This window comes from Sphaeramia orbicularis, chromosome 5 (assembly GCF_902148855.1).
Source record: "Sphaeramia orbicularis chromosome 5, fSphaOr1.1, whole genome shotgun sequence".
NCBI classification, from domain to species: Eukaryota; Metazoa; Chordata; class Actinopteri; order Kurtiformes; family Apogonidae; genus Sphaeramia; species Sphaeramia orbicularis.
Window position 1 is genome coordinate 11590734 of NC_043961.1, and position 19096 is coordinate 11609829.

Genomic DNA, 19096 nt, shown 5'->3' on the forward strand with positions numbered 1-19096 from the left:
AAATGAAAATAGAGATAGCTTTGCAGCACATGGAGGGTTCAAATTCAAACTTTATGAACTATTAGGGTCCAAATACACAAATAAATGAACCAAAGACTAATAAAAGTGGGTTTAGTGAAATATAACCCCTTTAAGAAAGATTAAATACAGAGAAAAATTCACTTGGAAAATGCCACAGAAGTAGCGCTGGGTCTTTATGGGTTAATCGAAGCGAATATAAAAATCGATAGCTGCAGTTCTGGTGTAGCGTTAACATCTAAAGTGAAGAGCAGATTTCTATATAAGGATGATTTCGTCTGCAGAATGACTTGTTAGTCAGAAGTATTTACACATCTGGTTTGCGGTTTTGTGCTTTTAAGCTAAACCAGGATCTCACAGGGCATTCTGAAACACCGTTTTTCCCCTCTATGGCCACTTTCCATGCCTACTCAGCCTCTTGACAATGGCTTCCTGTTTCACACTGTACTGGGACTTTCCTTCCTCTCCTTAGCTGGTATGAAAACATCTAAACATGAAATTCACAGACGCACTGGCATCAGAAAGTGTCCACCTAAATGTGCAAAACTTCCCCTTGACATCATTAAAAAGGTATGAATAATAGAGCTGCATGCGTCTTTCAGTTTGGTTTTTGATGTCAATGAAAACTACTTTCATTTTTAGTTTGAGGTTTTGGCAAAGGTTTACGTGTTTATGCTGTACACTCTTTAATTAGTTTTAGTTTTTTCAGGCATTAGGAGGACAGCCTTAGTTTAAAGAAGCCGGATGGATTGATAAAACCATCATTTAGAGTTATTATTATTATTATTATTATTATTATTATTATTGTTTTACCTATTAAAAAGGTCTTGTGCAAAAGTGTTATATTTTCACACAATCAGTCCTAAAACAATCATATGGAGCAAAAACAAAGCTATTTTTTGCTTTAATTTGGACAGATCATTACACTTTTAGCTCATATCACCTAAAATCAACCCACATGAACACTAGAAACATACAAACAGCTCATGAACCAGACACATCAGACTAAATCCACCTGATATTAAAGCGTCAAAAGATGACAAAGCATTAACCCATAAAGGCCCAAACGGCCACTGGCAATCAAAATCATCTGAATTAAAATGTGTAATACCTGTTGATCTACTAATCCTATCAATACATGTAAATAATCTTTTCATGGTCATCAGATATGACCCATTTGGATGTTCAGAGGTTCCATAGTGAACGTGGAAACACTGTCATCTTCTACAACATTGATTCGCCAATAAAACCCATGGAGTTGGATCAATGACAGTGGATGAAGACACTGGGTTTATGTTCAATTATTGATATCTTTGCTGAAAAACTCACTTCTTCTTCAGTTTTCTCTGTTTCTGATATAATAACCCTCAACTTTAATCTGAGCTTTAATGAACATACACATGAACAACAAATTAATATATGGGAAAACACCTGATTTTTACTGGAAAAAAATGCAAAATATAAAGGATAATATTAAAACAAATGGCGATAAATCACTTAAGAAAGGTTATATAGAGAGAAAATTCCTTTGAGAACTGCCACAAAAGTAGCACAGGGTCTTTATGGGTTAAATTCACAACGGCATCAATAAGCATTTACTTAAATGTGCAAAACTTCCCCCTGACATCACTAAACAGAGACAAGAACAACAGAGTTATACTTCAGAAATTTCACTTTAGTTTTACAGAGAATAGAAAGACGTTTCAGTTTCATTTTAAACAGTTGCCAAAGGTTTAGCTGACTTCTTTTTTTCAGGTGTTCTATGAGTTTTTCAAAGCTGGACGGAATAATAAAACTATCATTTAGAGTTAATTAAAAAGGTCTTATCTTGTGCAAAGATGCCTTATCCTTGTACACAAATAGTCCTACTATATATATATATATGTATATACACATCCCAATCACATTTTCTTTTGTATTGTCCTCTATATGATGAACTGAGAGCCCCTTTGTTTGATGATATGTGTATCCGAAATCCTGATTTGTTCTGGAGCACTGATGATGACAAGATGAAATGGTTGTTTAGTTTTAATGTATATAAATTAGCATTATTTGTTTGTAAAGCCTGAAAAAAGCGGCAGATGTGTTTGTTTAAATAGGTCAGTATTTTGTTTTGTTCATATCTATTGTGCCTATTGTCTGATGTTTGATTTTTGGTTTGTATTTTTGGTGTCTTATAAGCCCATGTAAGGGCTGGGCATGCTTTTTTAATGCAAGACACAATAATAAAAACATTCATTCATTCATTCATTCATTCATTCATTCATTCCCATATATTTTAAGGCATGAACCATGTGTCATTATTGTTTTATTCTATTTGTCGTCCTTTACTTATATTCTGTGTCATGATTATGTACAGCACTTTAGGGGAGTAGTGTCTGTTTTTAAATGTGTTACATTAATAAACCTGGAGTCTTTTACATATAGGGCAAAGCGCTGGATCAAATACACTGGAAAAACTCAAAATCTTACCAAGCGTATTTTTCTCATTTCTGATCAAAATATCTCATCACACTTACAATAAGACAGAATCACCTAAAGAGGAACTTATAAGAACTTATTTTTGGACAATAGATCTTATTTCAAGAAATCTTACCAAGATAATTCTCACTTGTCCCATTGGCAGATTTTTTTTTTGCTTAATTCAAGATTATTTTAGTTAATTCAAGATTTTTTTCTTGCTTGAATTGAGCAAAAAAAAAAAAAAAAAATCTTGAATTAAGCAAAAAAATCTGCCAATGGAACTAGTTAAAATGATCTTGGTTAGATTTCTTGAAATATGATTTTTAAGATCTACTGTCTAAAAATAAGTTTTTATATCTCACTGAGAAGTTCCTCTTTAGGTGATTATATCTTATTTTAAGTGTGATGAGACATTATGACTAGAAATGACAAAAATACACTTGGTAAGATTTAGATTTTTTCCAGTGTAACATGCAAAACCAGTTTCACCTGCAATCCTATTTCATTTAGCGTGGATCGTTGAGCTTTTTATTTTGTTAAGTAAACTTTGTTCTCGTCCGTTGCTGTAATTTTAAACAGAAATTCCCTCCCCATCAATGCTCCAAAAACTCCCCTCATATCTACACATGAGTCAAATGTTTGCTGTTTGATGTGACTTGTTGCTAAGTTGTGACATCACCGTGGGTTTCATGGTAAACACCGTGGCATTGTTCTGTTATTCATCATTCATCATATCCTCCATATTTTCCAGCATCCCTGATTCTTCGTTTTTCCAATGAAATGCTCAAACATGTCTTCACTGGAGGGTTCTCTAATGCTGACACTGATATTTAATATGACTGAACTGTCACGCCTGGAGCAATTATACTTGAAAACTAAAACACAACTACAGATGTGAACGGAAGGAGACAAATGACGTGACGTGTCTCATGGATCTTATCGCTTAAGGCAAATTAGATTTAAAGTAAACAAGCTTCCCCTACCGTCTTGGACAGTGTCTGTGTTTTTAATTGTTTGCTGATCTCCACCAAATATTGCACTTTAAGACATTTGCTGGTGACCTAAACTACATTGACCTTTAAAAGACAGAAAGATAAACACTGCCACAGTGCTTCAGTTTCAGCTTCACAGTTTGTCATGTCTTTTATGGATTGTGATTGTCTCTCGACTCACTATATGTTTTTTTATTAGTACATTTTTATTTTTATCAACTACTAGAAATTTCAGGCGACCCCATTTGAATTCAAGGCGACCCCACGTGAGTGTCCGACCCCAAGGTTGAAAAACACTGCCTTACAGAGAGTAAAAGCATAAAAAAACAACATCAAATCAATATTAAAATAAAATATCAACCTAAAAACAAGTGTAGTGCACAGTGACCAGTCAGACTGAGTATACCAGTTTGAACAGATGGGGTTTGAGATTGGATTTGAATGTTGTGATTATGGGTTGTAACGATTACCGGTATAAACCACGGTAAAATTCCTGACGGTTAGTATTACTGTTTAAATTCTAATTATCATGATAACCGTGTTTGATTACCGCACTTCAAAAGAGAGAGAGAGAGACCCTAAAACAACTCAAACTTGATCTGGAAAATGGTCCCACAATGGCCATAAGGTGCCATCTTTAGTGCACATTCATTTGTATGTTTGATGTTTACATATTAATATTTGAATGTTTCTGCCAACAGAAAGTACATTGCGCCTATTATTTTATTTTATTTTTTAGTTTTGTTTTGTTTGTTTTTTTCAAAATACAACTTGGTTAAATTATTTGAGTGTGTGCATAAGTACTTTTTGAACATTTCGAGCACATTTCAACAATACCGTGATAATAATGATGATCGTGATAATTCTGGTCACAATAACCGTGATACGAAATTTTCATATCGTTACATCCCTAGTTGTGATGGAGTCTGACTGTCTTATGCGTCAGGGGGAGGGAGTTCCATAGTCTGGGTGCCGAGCAGCTGAAGGCTCGGGCACCCATGGTACTGAGGTGTGATGCAGGGATGGTTAGTAGTCCAGTGGCGGTTGAGCGGAGGGTGAGGGAGGGGCTGTATTCTTGGAAATGTCATGTCAAAATGTGTCAGATTTGCATCCTACACCAGGTGATTTTAATTTGAGCCTCAGAATAATACTTAATCTCATCAGTGTGGACGCTAATGTGTTATCCCTCTAGGTGTGGACTATCTATCTGTGTGTTGACTTTGTACCTGGGCACCATGGAGTCCCCTCCCCTCAGAGTGGTCGGGTCCAGCTCAAAGATGGAGGATATATCCATGCCGTCTGGAACCGGCACCAGGGTGTACATGATCTTCTCTTGTGGCGCCCGGAGACGACCTCTCAGAGCTTCATTATCTGCATCCAACTGCAGCGAGAAAACACTGTGAGACGGAGAAAAACCACTGGCTTCGAACTTAGGTGAAGTACACAGAATCTACAGAAACCACAGACAGAGTATCTGCGGTCGAGGCTGAGGAGTTTGCACATATTCACTTTAACCGATAAGTCAAAGAAGCTGATTTATCTGATGGGATTCAAATGTGCACATCAGTCAAATCAGCTTCGGTTTACAGCAGGGGTGTCAGACTCATTTTAGTTCAGGGGTCACATTCTGCCCAATATGATCTGCAGGGGGCTGGACCAGTAAAATAATAACATTATAATATATAAATAATGACAACTACACATGTTTCCTCTCTGTGTTAGAGTGAAAAAAGTACAACTGCATTGAGGAAATGTTTACATCTACAAATTATCCTTTAGAAAATGTGAATAACATCCAAAACTATGAACAAACTGAAATTTATTAAGAAAAATAAGGGTAAATTTAGCAGTTTTTTTGGCTCAGATTCTCATTTACAAATGTGCATCACAACCTACAGATTAACCCTTTCATGTATAGTGGTCACTACAGTGGACAGCTGTTCAAAGGGGTTCTCTTCAATAATCATGGTTTTTGTTGTTTCAGTTCCATCTCAGCCAACACAGTGGACGCTTATACATCATCCCATACACTGAAATTCATACCATTACTGTAACTGTGCTGTTCTAGATAAACCTGATCTGCAGTAACATGTTTGAGTGTAAAAAAAATTGCTAATTGTTATTAGACTGTAATGGATAGTGTTTTTTTTTTTTTCTTTAAACAATTTTTTTTTTGTTTTTTTGTTTTTTTTTGGCATATTAGCTCTATGCAGGTATGCTAAAATGTGAGAAAACATCAGATTAGCAGCATTTTAATTTCATAGGTTTCACACAGTATATCAGTAAACGCATGTTTCTTTGCTTCTAAAATTAAATACATGGTGTCCAGCTGAGTGGACATTTTTGTAACTCCATGAAAAATATGTTCATAAAAAAAAAATCAGTCAAATTGTTTATTTTTATGCCTGAAGATGAATAAAAAAATCCTGATTAAGGTTCTCGTAATTCATGCATGAAAGGGTTAAAGTGGATGTACAAATACACAAAACATTTAGTAACCGGCAAAATATTGTTAAAATTGCAGTTATTTCTCTTGAGGGATTTTATGTTGTTCATATTTGTTCAGGTTATTCTGATTTTTTGCCAAAGGAAAGTTTGTATGACATTAACATTTTCATGTAATGGAACTTTTTATTTTTTACACTAAAACAAATAGAAAATGTTGGAGTTGTCATAATTTACAGGTTATTATAATAGTATTTTACTGATTGTTAAGTTCTTTGCTAATTTTGATGTTTCCTGCCCAAACTTGAAAGGGCCAAGAAGACTAGAAATGACGCTTTGACTGGAATCCAGCAAATGACCTTTATTTACACCATTTCAGTCATTTAGGATCACTGATAGGTTAATAACCTTGAATAAAAGAAACAGATAAACACATCCAAGAAAGGGGAGGCAGCTTTTAGTGTATATGTCCCACAAAAATGGAACACCCTGCCTAAAACAATTAGACTTGCCACATCAGTAGCCATTTTTAAAAACAGGTTGAAAACGTACCAGTGTTCTGTTGAGTTGTGTGTGTACGCGTGCTTGTGTGGGTATGTGTGGATGTGCGAGTTTAAGTGTGTGCACATATGATTGTTTACTTGCAATTGCACTTATGATTGTTTTTATAAGTTATATACCTGTTATGAACCACATTAAGTCTGCCTTGTACATTGAATGTGCTCTATAAATAAAGTTGAATTAAACTGATTAATAAACATTGCCAAACAAACAAAAGAATCATAAATTACTAATCACATACAGATGAAAAATAAAATTTATTCTAAATTTAATTAAGAATACATTAACTAAATCAACCGCAAATTAATACTGAAATGTTAATTTGTTTCCACTACATAGAGAAACCAAACTGCCTACTGAATGTGGCCCTTAAACTAAAATAACTGTTAATATCCTCAGTGTAATTTTTGCATTTCACAAATTCATCCCAGAGACCAGATTGGACCTTCTGGCGGTCTGGGTTTGGCCCACGAGCCATACGTTTGACACCCCTGGTTTGCAGATAGTAACTTGCATAATGTCGCCACCTACAGGCGGTTTTCAGTAACACATGCATCAGCTGGGATGATAGCATGGTGACACCCTGTGGTGATCTACTGCTACTAGAATGAAAACACACACAACCTAGATGGAAAAGAGATATCGATGATTAAAAAGGCTCTGAGGAGAAACCGGGTCAAAAGGTCAAACAAAGCAGCAAATGACTGGTTTTTCCTCTAGGGTTAAAGATTAGATGACAGTACCTGGAAATTAAAGGGTGTAAAGTCCACCACCTAGAGCGGAAAGCAAAGATCCAGCAGAGTATTGAACAGATTAGATCAATAACAGAGGAGAAACAGGCGTGACGTTGCTAAGCAGAGAAGGAGGATATAATGTGGATATGGTTGAAAATGAAGAGTTGAGGCGGACTTACCGAGGATCGCTGCTCCGCGCTCTCCTCCTCAAAGTCTGGGTTCACCTGGAAACGCACACCATCAGTTAGGAAAACAGCCTCCGTTCACATGTTTATCAAATCAATTCCTATATATCTGCAGCTTAAGGCTCTGGATTTATATCAGAAAATTCTGTTCAATGGGAAAAATCTGTCATTGTCTACTTCACATCACTTGTCCTTTTGTTCCACATGTGTAATGTTTTTCGAGTGGTTTTTCTTGGATGATTTCATAAAGCTGTTTTTATTTTTATATCCTATACTCAGTCTTTTATAGTTCTATAAATGTTGTCCATTCTTCCTTGTACCTACTTTTAATTTAAGTAAAATATGTTTGAGTATCTTAAACAGCGCCATAATAACAAAAACATAATATAATATATTCATAAAGCACTTTCCATTTAGAAAATCTAGTAGTAACTGTGGTAGTAGTAGTAGTAATAGCAGCAGCAGTGATAGTAGTTGTAGTAGTAGTAGTAGTAGTGGTACTGGTAGTAGTAATAGTCATAGTAGCAGTAGTAGTAGGAATAATAGCAGTAGTAGTAGTAGTAGTAGTAGTGGTGGTGGCAGTACTAGTAGTAGTAGTAGTAGTAACAGTAGTAGCAGTAACAGTATTAGTAGTAGTGATAGTAGTAGTAATAGTAATAGTAGCAGTACTGGTAGTAGTAGTAATAGTAGTCGTAATACTAGTAGTAGTGTAGTAACAGTAGTAGTAGTAGTAGTAGTAGTAATAGTAGTAGTAGTAGCAGTACAAGTAGTAGTAGTAGTAGTAGTAGTAACAGTATTCGTAGTACTAACAGTATTCGTAGTAGTAATAGTAGTAGTAGTACAGTGATCCCTTGCCAATTCGCGCTTTAAGTTCCGCGGTTTTAGTTATTTGCGGATTTTTCAGAAATATTCATCAAAAAAAAAAAAAAAAAAAATCAAGAAAAAATCGTGGAAATTCCGCGAAAATCCACCCCACAGCAGACGAGAGGCCGCAGCTGCCAGAGAGAGTAAGAGAGAGAGAGAGAGAGAGAGAGAGAATGTAGAAATGTCAGTTCATGCATGTACGTGTGTTTGTGTGTGTTGATGCTCGAGACCAGAGAGAGAGAGAGAGAGAATTGATTCGTTTCTTGTGCGTATGAGAGGAAAAGAGAGCTGGGAGTAGATGTGCGTGTGTTCGTGTGTAAATATACTATGGATAAGCGTCACGAATGAAGACAGGAGAGAGTACGTATCAGCTGTTAGTACGTATGCACGTGTGTGTGTTTTGTTTACTTTCTACATTCTTTTCTTTCAGATGTTTTACAGTACGTACATGTATCCGATCTATACATATGCATGTATACATGTACTAATCATTGTTTTCTCATATATTTATATATATATATATATATATAAAATTTATTTCATAATTATTACATTTGCAGTACTTATATACTATTTATAGATACACACATACATGTACCTAGGTCTAGGATAGGCTCGGGGGGCTCCGGCTCCAGTTTGTGGATTTTCGATTTTCGCAGGGGGCGCCGGTCCCCATTAACCGCGAAAAATAAGGGATCACTGTAGTAGTAGTAGTAATAGTAGTAGTAGTAGCAGTACAAGTAGTAGTAGTAGTAACAGTATTTGTAGTAGTAACAGTATTTGTAGTAGTAATAGTAGTAGTAATAGTAGTAGTAGCAGTATTAGTATTAGTAGTAGTAGTAGTAGTAGTAGTAGTAACAGTATTCGTAGCAGTAATAGTACTAGTAATAGTAGTAGTAGTAGCAGCAGGATTAATAGTAGTAGTAGTAGTAATAGTAGTAACAGTAGTAGTAGTAGCAGTAGTAACAGTAGTAGTAGTAGCAGTAGTAGTAACAGTATTCGTAGTGGTAATAGTAGTAGTAATGGCAGTAGTAGCAGTATCAGTAGTAGTAGTAGCAGCAGTATTAATAATAGTAGAAGTAGTAACAGTAGTAGTAGTAATAGTAGCATTAGTAGCAGTAGTAGTAGTAGTAGTAGTAGTAACAGTCGTAGTGGCAGTAGTAATAGTAGTTATAGTAGTAGTAACAGTCGTAGTAGCAGTAGTAATAGTAGTAGTAACAGTAGTAGTACTTATAGTAGCAGTACCTAGACCTACTTTTGTCTGGACTCCCATTCACTGACTAAATAACCCTGTATGTTGTTGTTCCAGATCATGACTGTTTGGTCCAGATCTACTGGATCTACTAACAAAGTACAAATAAAACTGCAGCGGCTCCAGGAGCAGGTACATATACAACCTGCAGAACTCAGGTATGAACCTGTGTGATGGAAGGTGAAGGTGAAGGTGGTCACATACCTCCCCGACCTCTGCAGCCAGGTAACATCCTGTGGCCAGGTGTTTGAACCTGAACAGGCTGTTCCAGTACCCTGCCCCCCCTCTGCATGGGTCATGGTGGACCACCTGAGGACAGAGGCAGTGAACCATGAGTGGAGCCCGGTCCACACCTGGGACTAACATAAGACACGGGTTAATACAGAGATCCAGGTTCTGTCTGACCGTGTACTGACCTCTACTTCCCAGAGTGCTTTGCTGCTGGTGGCAGACGTAGCCGACTGCCGGCCGGTCGTTCTGAGGAAAACGTACTGTTTCTTCCTGTGGTCGTCACAAGTCAGGAACTTTTCCTGTTCTGCGTGGAACAACCTGACCACGTCACCCTGCAGCAGCAAACATATAAACGAATAATGGATCAAACACAGAAAATAAAGACATGGAGCTTTAAACCAGATTTTACACTATTTTACTCTATAAATATGAAAATGAGTATAAAAGAAATATTTCAGTACATACCCCTTTGAGTATCGTTTCCTTGTTGTCGCTCCATTTCATGAACAGAACCACTTTCCAACTTGTGTTACAATTTACAGAATTAACCTGTAAATTAAAGGAGTTGAGATGAGAAACTGATAAATATTGTGATGAAAATTAACTTCAGACAAGTACATTCAAGGGTCAAGAACAGAGTGAAGTGAATAAATATTAATAAGGAAGTGGGGGCTGACGTACCTCGTTGCATCCTGGGTTGTCGACCAGCTGGTGGCTGCTGGCGTGTAGAGGCTGACCTGCATTGACAGGGTTAAGGACCACTTTATCTCCAATCACCACCTGCAAGAAACAGATAAATACACAGATCAGACCTTTTAATACGTAATCTGACACAAATGTTCACGTGATAATAAAATGGGCTGTCAGGGTGTGATGCACTAGTAAAAAAATACATTCACTTTTACATTAATAATAGAAAATAAGAATTTATTTATTTATTTTTTGTTATTTATTTTATTTAATATTATTTATTAATTTATATTTAAATATGTACACACACATATACATATATACACACACACACACTTTTTTTCCTTATTGATTTTTTTTTCTTATTTGCCCAATTTTTTTTTACTTTTGGTTGAATTGTTTTCTTTAACTATTTGTCTTTTGTTTGAGTTTTTAGTGATTGGCCTTGGGTGGTGGGTGGGCTGGCATTCAGGTGTGGCAGTCGATGTTTATTCTATATTTTTGTACTTTATGCTGTGCATCACTCTACCTAAAACGTTCAAAATGTTCAATAAATAAAGTTACGATAAAAAAAAATAAAATAAAACAAAAATTAAAATGAACACAAAAATGTGCTTGGATACACTAAAGTATGCTAAAATATGTAAAAATAAGTTAAAAATAAATAAAAGTATGAAACAAATACACTAAAATGCACAAAAATGGGCTAAAATATACAACAAAATATACTAAATACAGTACGCAATACACAAGAAATATACTGAAATACACAAAATATATCCTAAAATACACTAAAATGCACAAAAATATGCTAAAATATATAAAATACACAAGAAATACATAACACTAATCAACAGCAACACTAATTTTGTATTTGACTTAGAATAGAATAGAATAGAATAGAATAGAATAGAATAGAATAGAATAGAATAGAATAGAATAGAACAGAACCTTTATTGTCACTGTTACAGGAACATTGAAAACCAGTTTAGCAATTCTGTTCTGTTAGCAACATTTTAAGGATTTAAGGATTAATAATCAGTTTTAAGGATATTTAAGGCCTGAATTTAGGACAATCACATTTCTGAGGATACCCTGAAGGCGCATGCACAGAAAACAGATCTCCCCTGGATGATGTGAACCTCCAGATAAACACTAGAGGGAGCTGTGGACCATATTATCGATGACTCCACACATTTCATCCTGCAGATTTCAGTGAAACAGTTGAAGAACTTTAACTGTAACTTTAGCTTCAGTTTGTATGGTTTTGTAAATTAGTACGAAGTCTGAAACAAGTGGAGATGAAGGTGATCAGTGTGAAAAAAAGAGTAGTTCAGGTTCATCCGTTCAAAAGAGAATCACCGAACGTTAATGCCGGAACATGTAATGCTCTGAAAGGTTTAGTTTGAGTTTTTCTTTTTGCTTTACCAGGTAGTAAGGCTTGCCTAAAAACATTTGCACCCTAAAAAAAAACTTTTTCTTGCCATCATTCTGTTCTTTTCCATGTGGAACTGATTTGAATTATTTGTGTAAAGGAGATTTTCCATCTAAAATCCAGGAACATAAAAACATTAAAGGGAAAATCTTAATATATTTATATAAATGCTCTCATGGTTAGAACTGTTTCCTGCTGTTGCAATTACTGAAATACTGTGTTAACCTGTATATTACGTAATTATTGACATTTTTTGAAACTAGCATTGTAGCATAGGGGTACACGGAGAAACGTTTGGTAGAAGTATTGACCTTAAATGTGTAAATGTTGTGCTGTAACTAGTTACAGACGTAACAAATTAAGAAGGAATTAAAACAGGTTGTAGAAATCCACTTGATTTTTGCCAAAATTAATGCAGTTTTGCAGCACTTGGAGGGTTCAAATTCAAACTATATGAACTATTAGGGTACAAATACACAAATGAATGAACCAAAGACTAATATAAGTGGGTTTTGCAAAATATGACCCTTTTAAGACATTTTGCCAATCTAACAACATCAACATCTTTCAGCTACAAGAACCTGCACCACCACTCGATGAAATAAGAGGATCTATAGTGGACTGATAACAATGCTAAATATATTACGTCACAGTGTTTCCTCACACTTGGAAGGACTAGATATCTTCCAAAAAAGCAGAAGAAAGGTTAACATGCTCTCGGAAGCGGTGGTGTGGTCCGTTACAATCATCTTGCAATCGTCATACCACGGTTTTTTTCATCTCACCACGATTATTTTGCATAAACTGCCACTATTTTACCAACGTCATCTCATTGGAACCGCCTCATCTCAAAGCGTTAACTTCACTTTTGTAGCCATCTTCATCTGTAATTTCTTTGTATATATTCAGTCATTTTCATATTTGCAGATAATGGAGGATGTGTTCTATGTACGCTGAGGATGCAGTATTGTTTGGTATGAGACAGAAACCAGAGTTTTAGGAGTTCGACAGTGACATTCTAAACATGATGTTAGAATATCCAGTTAGAAGAGACTCCGTTCACTCACAGAATCAGTTGTACAATTTGACTGATGACACTTTCAGTCAAAAAAACCATATGATTTGCTCTGAATGTGTTTTTTAAGAGGTAGCTGATGTTTGTTTTATTAACTGCTTGTACATTTCTCGTCAGGTTGTTTCATAACTGCTGTCTGTGTACGAAAAAATTTCTACTTCTGCAAGTCAATAATGATCTATTCTGTTCTATTGTGCATTTATCTGATTATATTTGTTTACCATATTTGATACGTTTTTTCAGTGTTTGCCATTTTCCTTAAACATATGCAATGACATCACCCATTGGTTTCTGAACTTTCATTATAAAACCAGTAGCATGTGAAATGGAAGTAGCCAAGTTGTCAAAGTGATCGTATTTAGACAAAAAGGGCAGAACTATGGGCCTTTCAGAGGTCAAAGGTGAGCTAATGCTACTTGCTAGCTTACTGACTTCGGAAAATTGCAAACTTAATCAGGCATCAAGTATAAACTGGTTTTACAGTCATGTTAGTGGAACCTATTAACCACAACCACAGTAGAGGTGTCTGTCAGGAAAAAGTGCAATTTATCAAAGGAGTGATATTTTGCTTTTTTAAATGGAATGATGTGTTTTCAAACATTTCCCTGTGGTCTACTTAAACTGTAAACGCTATGCTTGGGTTTAAATTCTTCATTAATTTAACTCCACAGGTCCATCTTTAACACTATTTCTAAGTAATAAAACCAGAAAGGTCATTTTGACCGCTGGCCCTTTAAATGCACATGAGCCACTTCACGCCCCGCCCTCTCCAGGATGTTGACCGTGCTTTCTGTCCCATCCAGCCACTTGAGTTTGTTTATACAACCAACAACTGAACATTTTAGGTAATGGGCTCCAAGTTTGGACATATTTTCAGTTTTTGATACAACCGCCGCTGCTGGTAAACAATTATGGCGAACTCCGAGAAATGTTCGTCAGAAGTCTTGACCTTACACGTGCAAATGTTGTGACATAACTAGTTATAAAACGCAACAAATTACGAAGGAATTAAAACAGGTTGTAGAAATCCACTTGATTTTTGCCAAAATGAATATAAAGATAGTGTTGCAGCACCTGGAGGGTTCAAATTCAAACTTTATGAACTATTAAGGTCCAAATACACAAATAAATGAACCAAAGACTAATATAAGTGGGTTTTGCAAAATATGACCCTTTTAAGACAATTTGCCAATCTAACAACATCAGCATCTTTCAGCTACAAGAACCTGCACCACCATTCGATGAAATAAGAGGATCTATAGTGGACTGATAACAATGCTAAATATATTACGTCACAGTGTTTCCTCACACTTGGAAGGACTAGATATCTTCCAAAAAAGCAGAAGAAAGGTTAACATGCTCTCGGAAGCGGTGGTGTGGTCCGTTACAATCATCTTGCAATCGTCATACCACGGTTTTTTTCATCTCACCACGATTATTTTGCATAAACTGCCACTATTTTACCAGCGTCATCTCATTGGAACCACCTCATCTCAGCGTTAACTTCACTTGTGTACCTGTCTTTATCTGTAATTTCTTTGTATATATTCAGTAATTTTCATATTTGCAGATAATGGAGAATGTGTTCTATATACGCTGATGATGCAGTATTGTTTGGTATGAGACAGAAACCAGAGTTTTAGGAGTTCGACAGTAACATTCTAAACATGATGTTAGAATATCCAGTTAGAAGAGACTCCGTTCACTCACAGAATCAGTTGTACAATTTGACTGATGACACTTTCAGTCAAAAAAAACATATGATTTGCTTTAAATGTGTTTTTTAAGAGGTAGCTGATGTTTGTTTTATTAACTGCTTTTACATTTCTCGTCAGGTTGTTTTATAACTGCTGTCTGTGTACGAAAAAATTTCTACTTCTGCAAGTCAATAATGATCAATTCTATTTTATTGTGCGTTTATCTGATTATATTTGTTTACCATATTTGATAAGTTTTTTCAGTGTTTGCCATTTTCCTTAAACGTAAACGATGACATCACCCATTGGTTTCTGAACTGTCATTATGAAACCAGTAGCATGTGAAATGGAAGTAGCCAAGTTGGCAAAGTGATCGTATTTAGACAAAAGAGGTAGAACTATGACCTTTCAGAGGTAAAAGGTGAGCTAATGCTAATTGCTAGCTTACTGACTTCGGAAAATTGTAAACTTCATCAAGCGTCAAGTATAAACTGGTTTTACAGTCGTGTTAGTGGAACCTATTAACCACTGGTAAACAATTAAGGCGAACTCCGAGAAATGTTCGTCAGAAGTCTTGACCTTATATGTGCAAATGTTGTGACATAACTAGTTATAAAACGCAACAAATTACGAAGGAATTAAAACAGGTTGTAGAAATCTACTTGATTTTTGCCAAAATGAATATAAAGATAGTGTTGCAGCACCTGGAGGGTTCAAATTCAAACTTTATGAACTATTAGGGTCCAAATACACAAATAAATGAACCAAAGACTAATATAAGTGGGTTTAGCAAAATATGACCCTTTTAAGACAATTTGCCAATCTAACAACATCAGCATCTTTCAGCTACAAGAACCTGCACCACCACTCTATGAAATAAGAGGATCTATAGTGGACTGATAATAATGCTAAATATATTACAACACAGTGTTTCCTCATACTTGGAAGGACTAGATAACTTCCAAAAAAGCAGAAGAAAGGTTAACATGCTCTCGGAAGTGATGGTGTGGTCCGTTACAATCATTTTGATATCGCCATACCGAGGTTTTCTTCAACTCACCACAATTATTTTGCATAAACTGGCACAATTTTACCAACGTCATCTCATTGGAACCACCTCATCTCAAAGTGTTAACTTCACTTTTTTACCTGTCTTTATAATTTCTTTGCATACATTCAGTCATTTTCATATTTGCAGATAATGGAGGATGTGTTCTATATACGCTGATGATGCAGTACTGTTTGGTATGATACAGAAACCAGACTTTTTGGAGCTTGTCAGTGACATTCTAAAGATTATGTAAGAATATCCAGTTAGAAGAGACTCCATTCACTCACAGAATCAGTTCTACAATTTGACTGATGACACTTTCAGTCAAAAAAACACATATGATATAAAAAAAGTGATAAAAAAAAAGTGCAATCCACACAGCGTCATTGACAATAGCGTGAAAATGACACCGAAACTTAACATACTTTCAACGTTTCCCTCCCGACTTCTATAACTCTCTTATACAGCGGATCTTACACGAAATTTTCACAACTTCTAACCTGTATCCACTGGGCCCCCTCCACTGCTCTATGGGCCCCCCACAAATACTGTGCCCTATGAATTTGGCATGTTAACTTCCCCCTTATCAGCAGCCCCGGGAATACATGTTCTAATATGCTGCTACATGTCAGTTCATGTGACTTCTGTTTCCAATCCCTATGAAACAACCAAATCTAAAAATACACCTTTGATTTCTCCTACAGAGTGTAATTAACTCCGGTCTCACAGCCCGTTCTACCCACACTGTCTCCCAGGGACCGGAGCTTGTAGAAGGGCTGGATGTAGAACCAGGAGCCCTCATTTCCCGCCGAGTCCAACGTCACCCTCATGGCATTCTTCTCCAGCAGCGCAGGTAGGCGCTTGTTCACCGTCAGGTATTTATTGCTTTTCAAGTGCAGCAACTGTTGGCAAAACAAAGAACTCACAGTTACACAGTTACAAGACACATGGTCGACAGGCAGCGGAAAGGAGTACCGAGACTGAAAAAATAAATAAATAAAGGATGCTAATATGTCAGACACTGGCACAGCAGGACCCGAGGGAACACTTGGCTGAAAATATGCATCTCTGCAACGCTCTGTGTCTTAACTTCGCCTCGGATTTAAGTGCTGGAAATATCCTATCGTTAAATGCTTCTCATGACCTGTTTCCGATTGGGTTCAGTCATTTTATCAGCAGTTCCCAGACTCGCGTAATCTGTTAATAGATTACTAGACTGGAAAGTAAGAAGCTCTGCACATTTCCACAGCTGCATTAATTACAGTAAATCCTTCAAAAATTATCCCAAAGATGTCACATGCATTTTTTGTATTAAATTAATCTAACAATCATGTCCTACACTTGTTCTGTTTTACTAAGATGATGATTAATTGTACTTGAACACTGTGCATGTAATCGAGCAGGAATGCGTGACCGTTGTTTGGATACAGATGATCTCATACATGTGTGCAACTATGCCTGGTCAAATGAGCAAAGATAAGACCGCAGAACTCAAGGCTTTGCAGCATACCTTTGTGCAGTAGCAGTTATTTCAAACTGAATTATAGAGCGTTAAATACTGCGGCAGTTCTGTCGGCCGAGATATCTTATCATACCTGAATAACATTTCCATACTGGATGACGGTTCCCAGCAGCTTGCGGTTTTCAGACTCATTCTGTTTCTTCTCCAGGTCAGCGGCATGCTGCAAAGCAAACCAGGGCACAGGGACACTTAGAGAACTGAAATATACTGTACATGTCACACAAATACTAGGCTGCAGTTCTACATCTGCTGAAACACTAGAGGGATCATGATTCTCCTGTTACATGGTTTGGGTCAGATGTTGTTTTTCGAGGTTTCTTTTTATTAGGCGTCATTGTTTGTCTTTCTCCTTTTTATTTGTTTTTTGGGATTGGCTTGTGGGATGATTAATAAGAAGAAGTTCCTGAATTTTATTAAATCTAGGGATGCAGAAATACATCAGCCAAACACTGGCTTTATTGACAGACATCAGCGATCGACCAATGAGATTTAATTTCACCGATGGCAGTGACAATATTCATCTGTTGGGTTTTATGTACAGTTGTTTCATAAGTTCTTTTCCATTTGCAAATACTGTGATGAATAAATAAACCTTGAAAACTACTCTCTATGTTAACGAATTAAACATATACAAATAAATGTAATTAAACTTTTCTCATAAGAGTCTATACATTACCTTAACCAAAATGAAACACGGGAAGAAAAAGAAGCATTTTAGTGAAAAAGTATTTATAAACACTGAAATATCTCGAGCTCTTTACGTTTTTACAAATCATAGACTACTAAATTAACTTGGAAATACCATATTGAACTCTTATTAATTTTGGAGTTTTTGACTTCAGTTATTTGACTTTATATTGAAGATTTTTTTTCTGCACAGAAGGAAAACTTTGTGTTGCAAATGAGCCGAGGCTATAAATGCTTTGGTCTGTGGCGATTATCTATGATACATCCATACACAAAAAAAACACTAAATCAATAAATTAATTAACTGCCATTCAGATCCTTAACCACAGGCCACAGACAATCCATCAACAGCTACAATTCCTTAATTTAAAAGCATATGTCAGTAGAAATACTTTTTTTCCCAGCAAAATGTTTAACAATTTTCAAGTATGAAAAGTAAAAGTAGGGCCTAGTCATTCTGCAGAAAGACTCTACTCATTCAAATTTTAAAATATTATGGAGTTTAACACTAACAATTATACATGAGTGTATTCCACTGTTGTAGAAAAGTTACATAATTTGTAAAAGTAGTAAAGTACTGCATCAAATTAATTATTTTTTTTATTTATTATTTATTTATTTTGTTAGAAGTTAAATAATGTGGAGGAGTAAGAAGTACAATTTATTCCCCTGACATGCAGTAGAAAAAAAGTTAAGAAAGGTTGAAGTAAATGGTTATTAATTTTTATTATCCAAGAGAGGAAAGTCATCCATCCTAACACAGAGCACCTAGCATTAGCATTAGCATTAGTGATCAGCATTAGCATTTAGTATATTGGAAACAGTGAGCTGCCATAAAGAGCCTGAATAAATAAATATAAATACTCTATTACAGTTCTAGGTACAGCTTTGTATGCGCAATGTTCACACTGGAACATAACATTAAATGAAGGGTTTGGAGAGAAAAAACCCTAATCTGACTAGGAATCAAACCCTCAGTCTTCGAGCTTTAAGGTAATTGCTAATTGCTACATCACTGTGTATTAAATCAACATTCATATGTAACAAACAGCATGTGAATTTCAGATGTAAAGGGACAAAGATGAATGTATTGGGACACACTGAACTAAGGCGTTTCATTTAATGGGGGAGGTGGGATGTAAAATAATAATAACAAATGTCATTAACTAATTTTATATTGTAATAAATACATAA

General features: G+C 35.8%; 1 protein-coding gene across 13 annotated transcripts in view; it reads right to left on the reverse strand.

Moving 5' to 3' along the window:
* itpr1b (inositol 1,4,5-trisphosphate receptor, type 1b) overlaps positions 1-19096 on the reverse strand; it is a 223256-nt gene that overhangs the window by 163510 nt on the left and 40650 nt on the right. For 10 of the 13 annotated variants that reach the window (XM_030135523.1, XM_030135522.1, XM_030135518.1 and 7 more), the window contains 9 exons: positions 17289-17375; positions 16437-16595; positions 10427-10525; positions 10211-10294; positions 9931-10077; positions 9719-9823; positions 7393-7437; positions 7223-7252; positions 4700-4854 (listed from right to left, as the gene is read on the reverse strand). In XM_030135523.1, the coding sequence (XP_029991383.1) occupies positions 4700-4854; positions 7223-7252; positions 7393-7437; positions 9719-9823; positions 9931-10077; positions 10211-10294; positions 10427-10525; positions 16437-16595; positions 17289-17375 (911 nt within the window). The remainder of the gene's footprint in view (positions 1-4699; positions 4855-7222; positions 7253-7392; positions 7438-9718; positions 9824-9930; positions 10078-10210; positions 10295-10426; positions 10526-16436; positions 16596-17288; positions 17376-19096) is intronic. The other 3 variants (XM_030135516.1, XM_030135524.1, XM_030135521.1) reach the window with 1 other exon arrangement.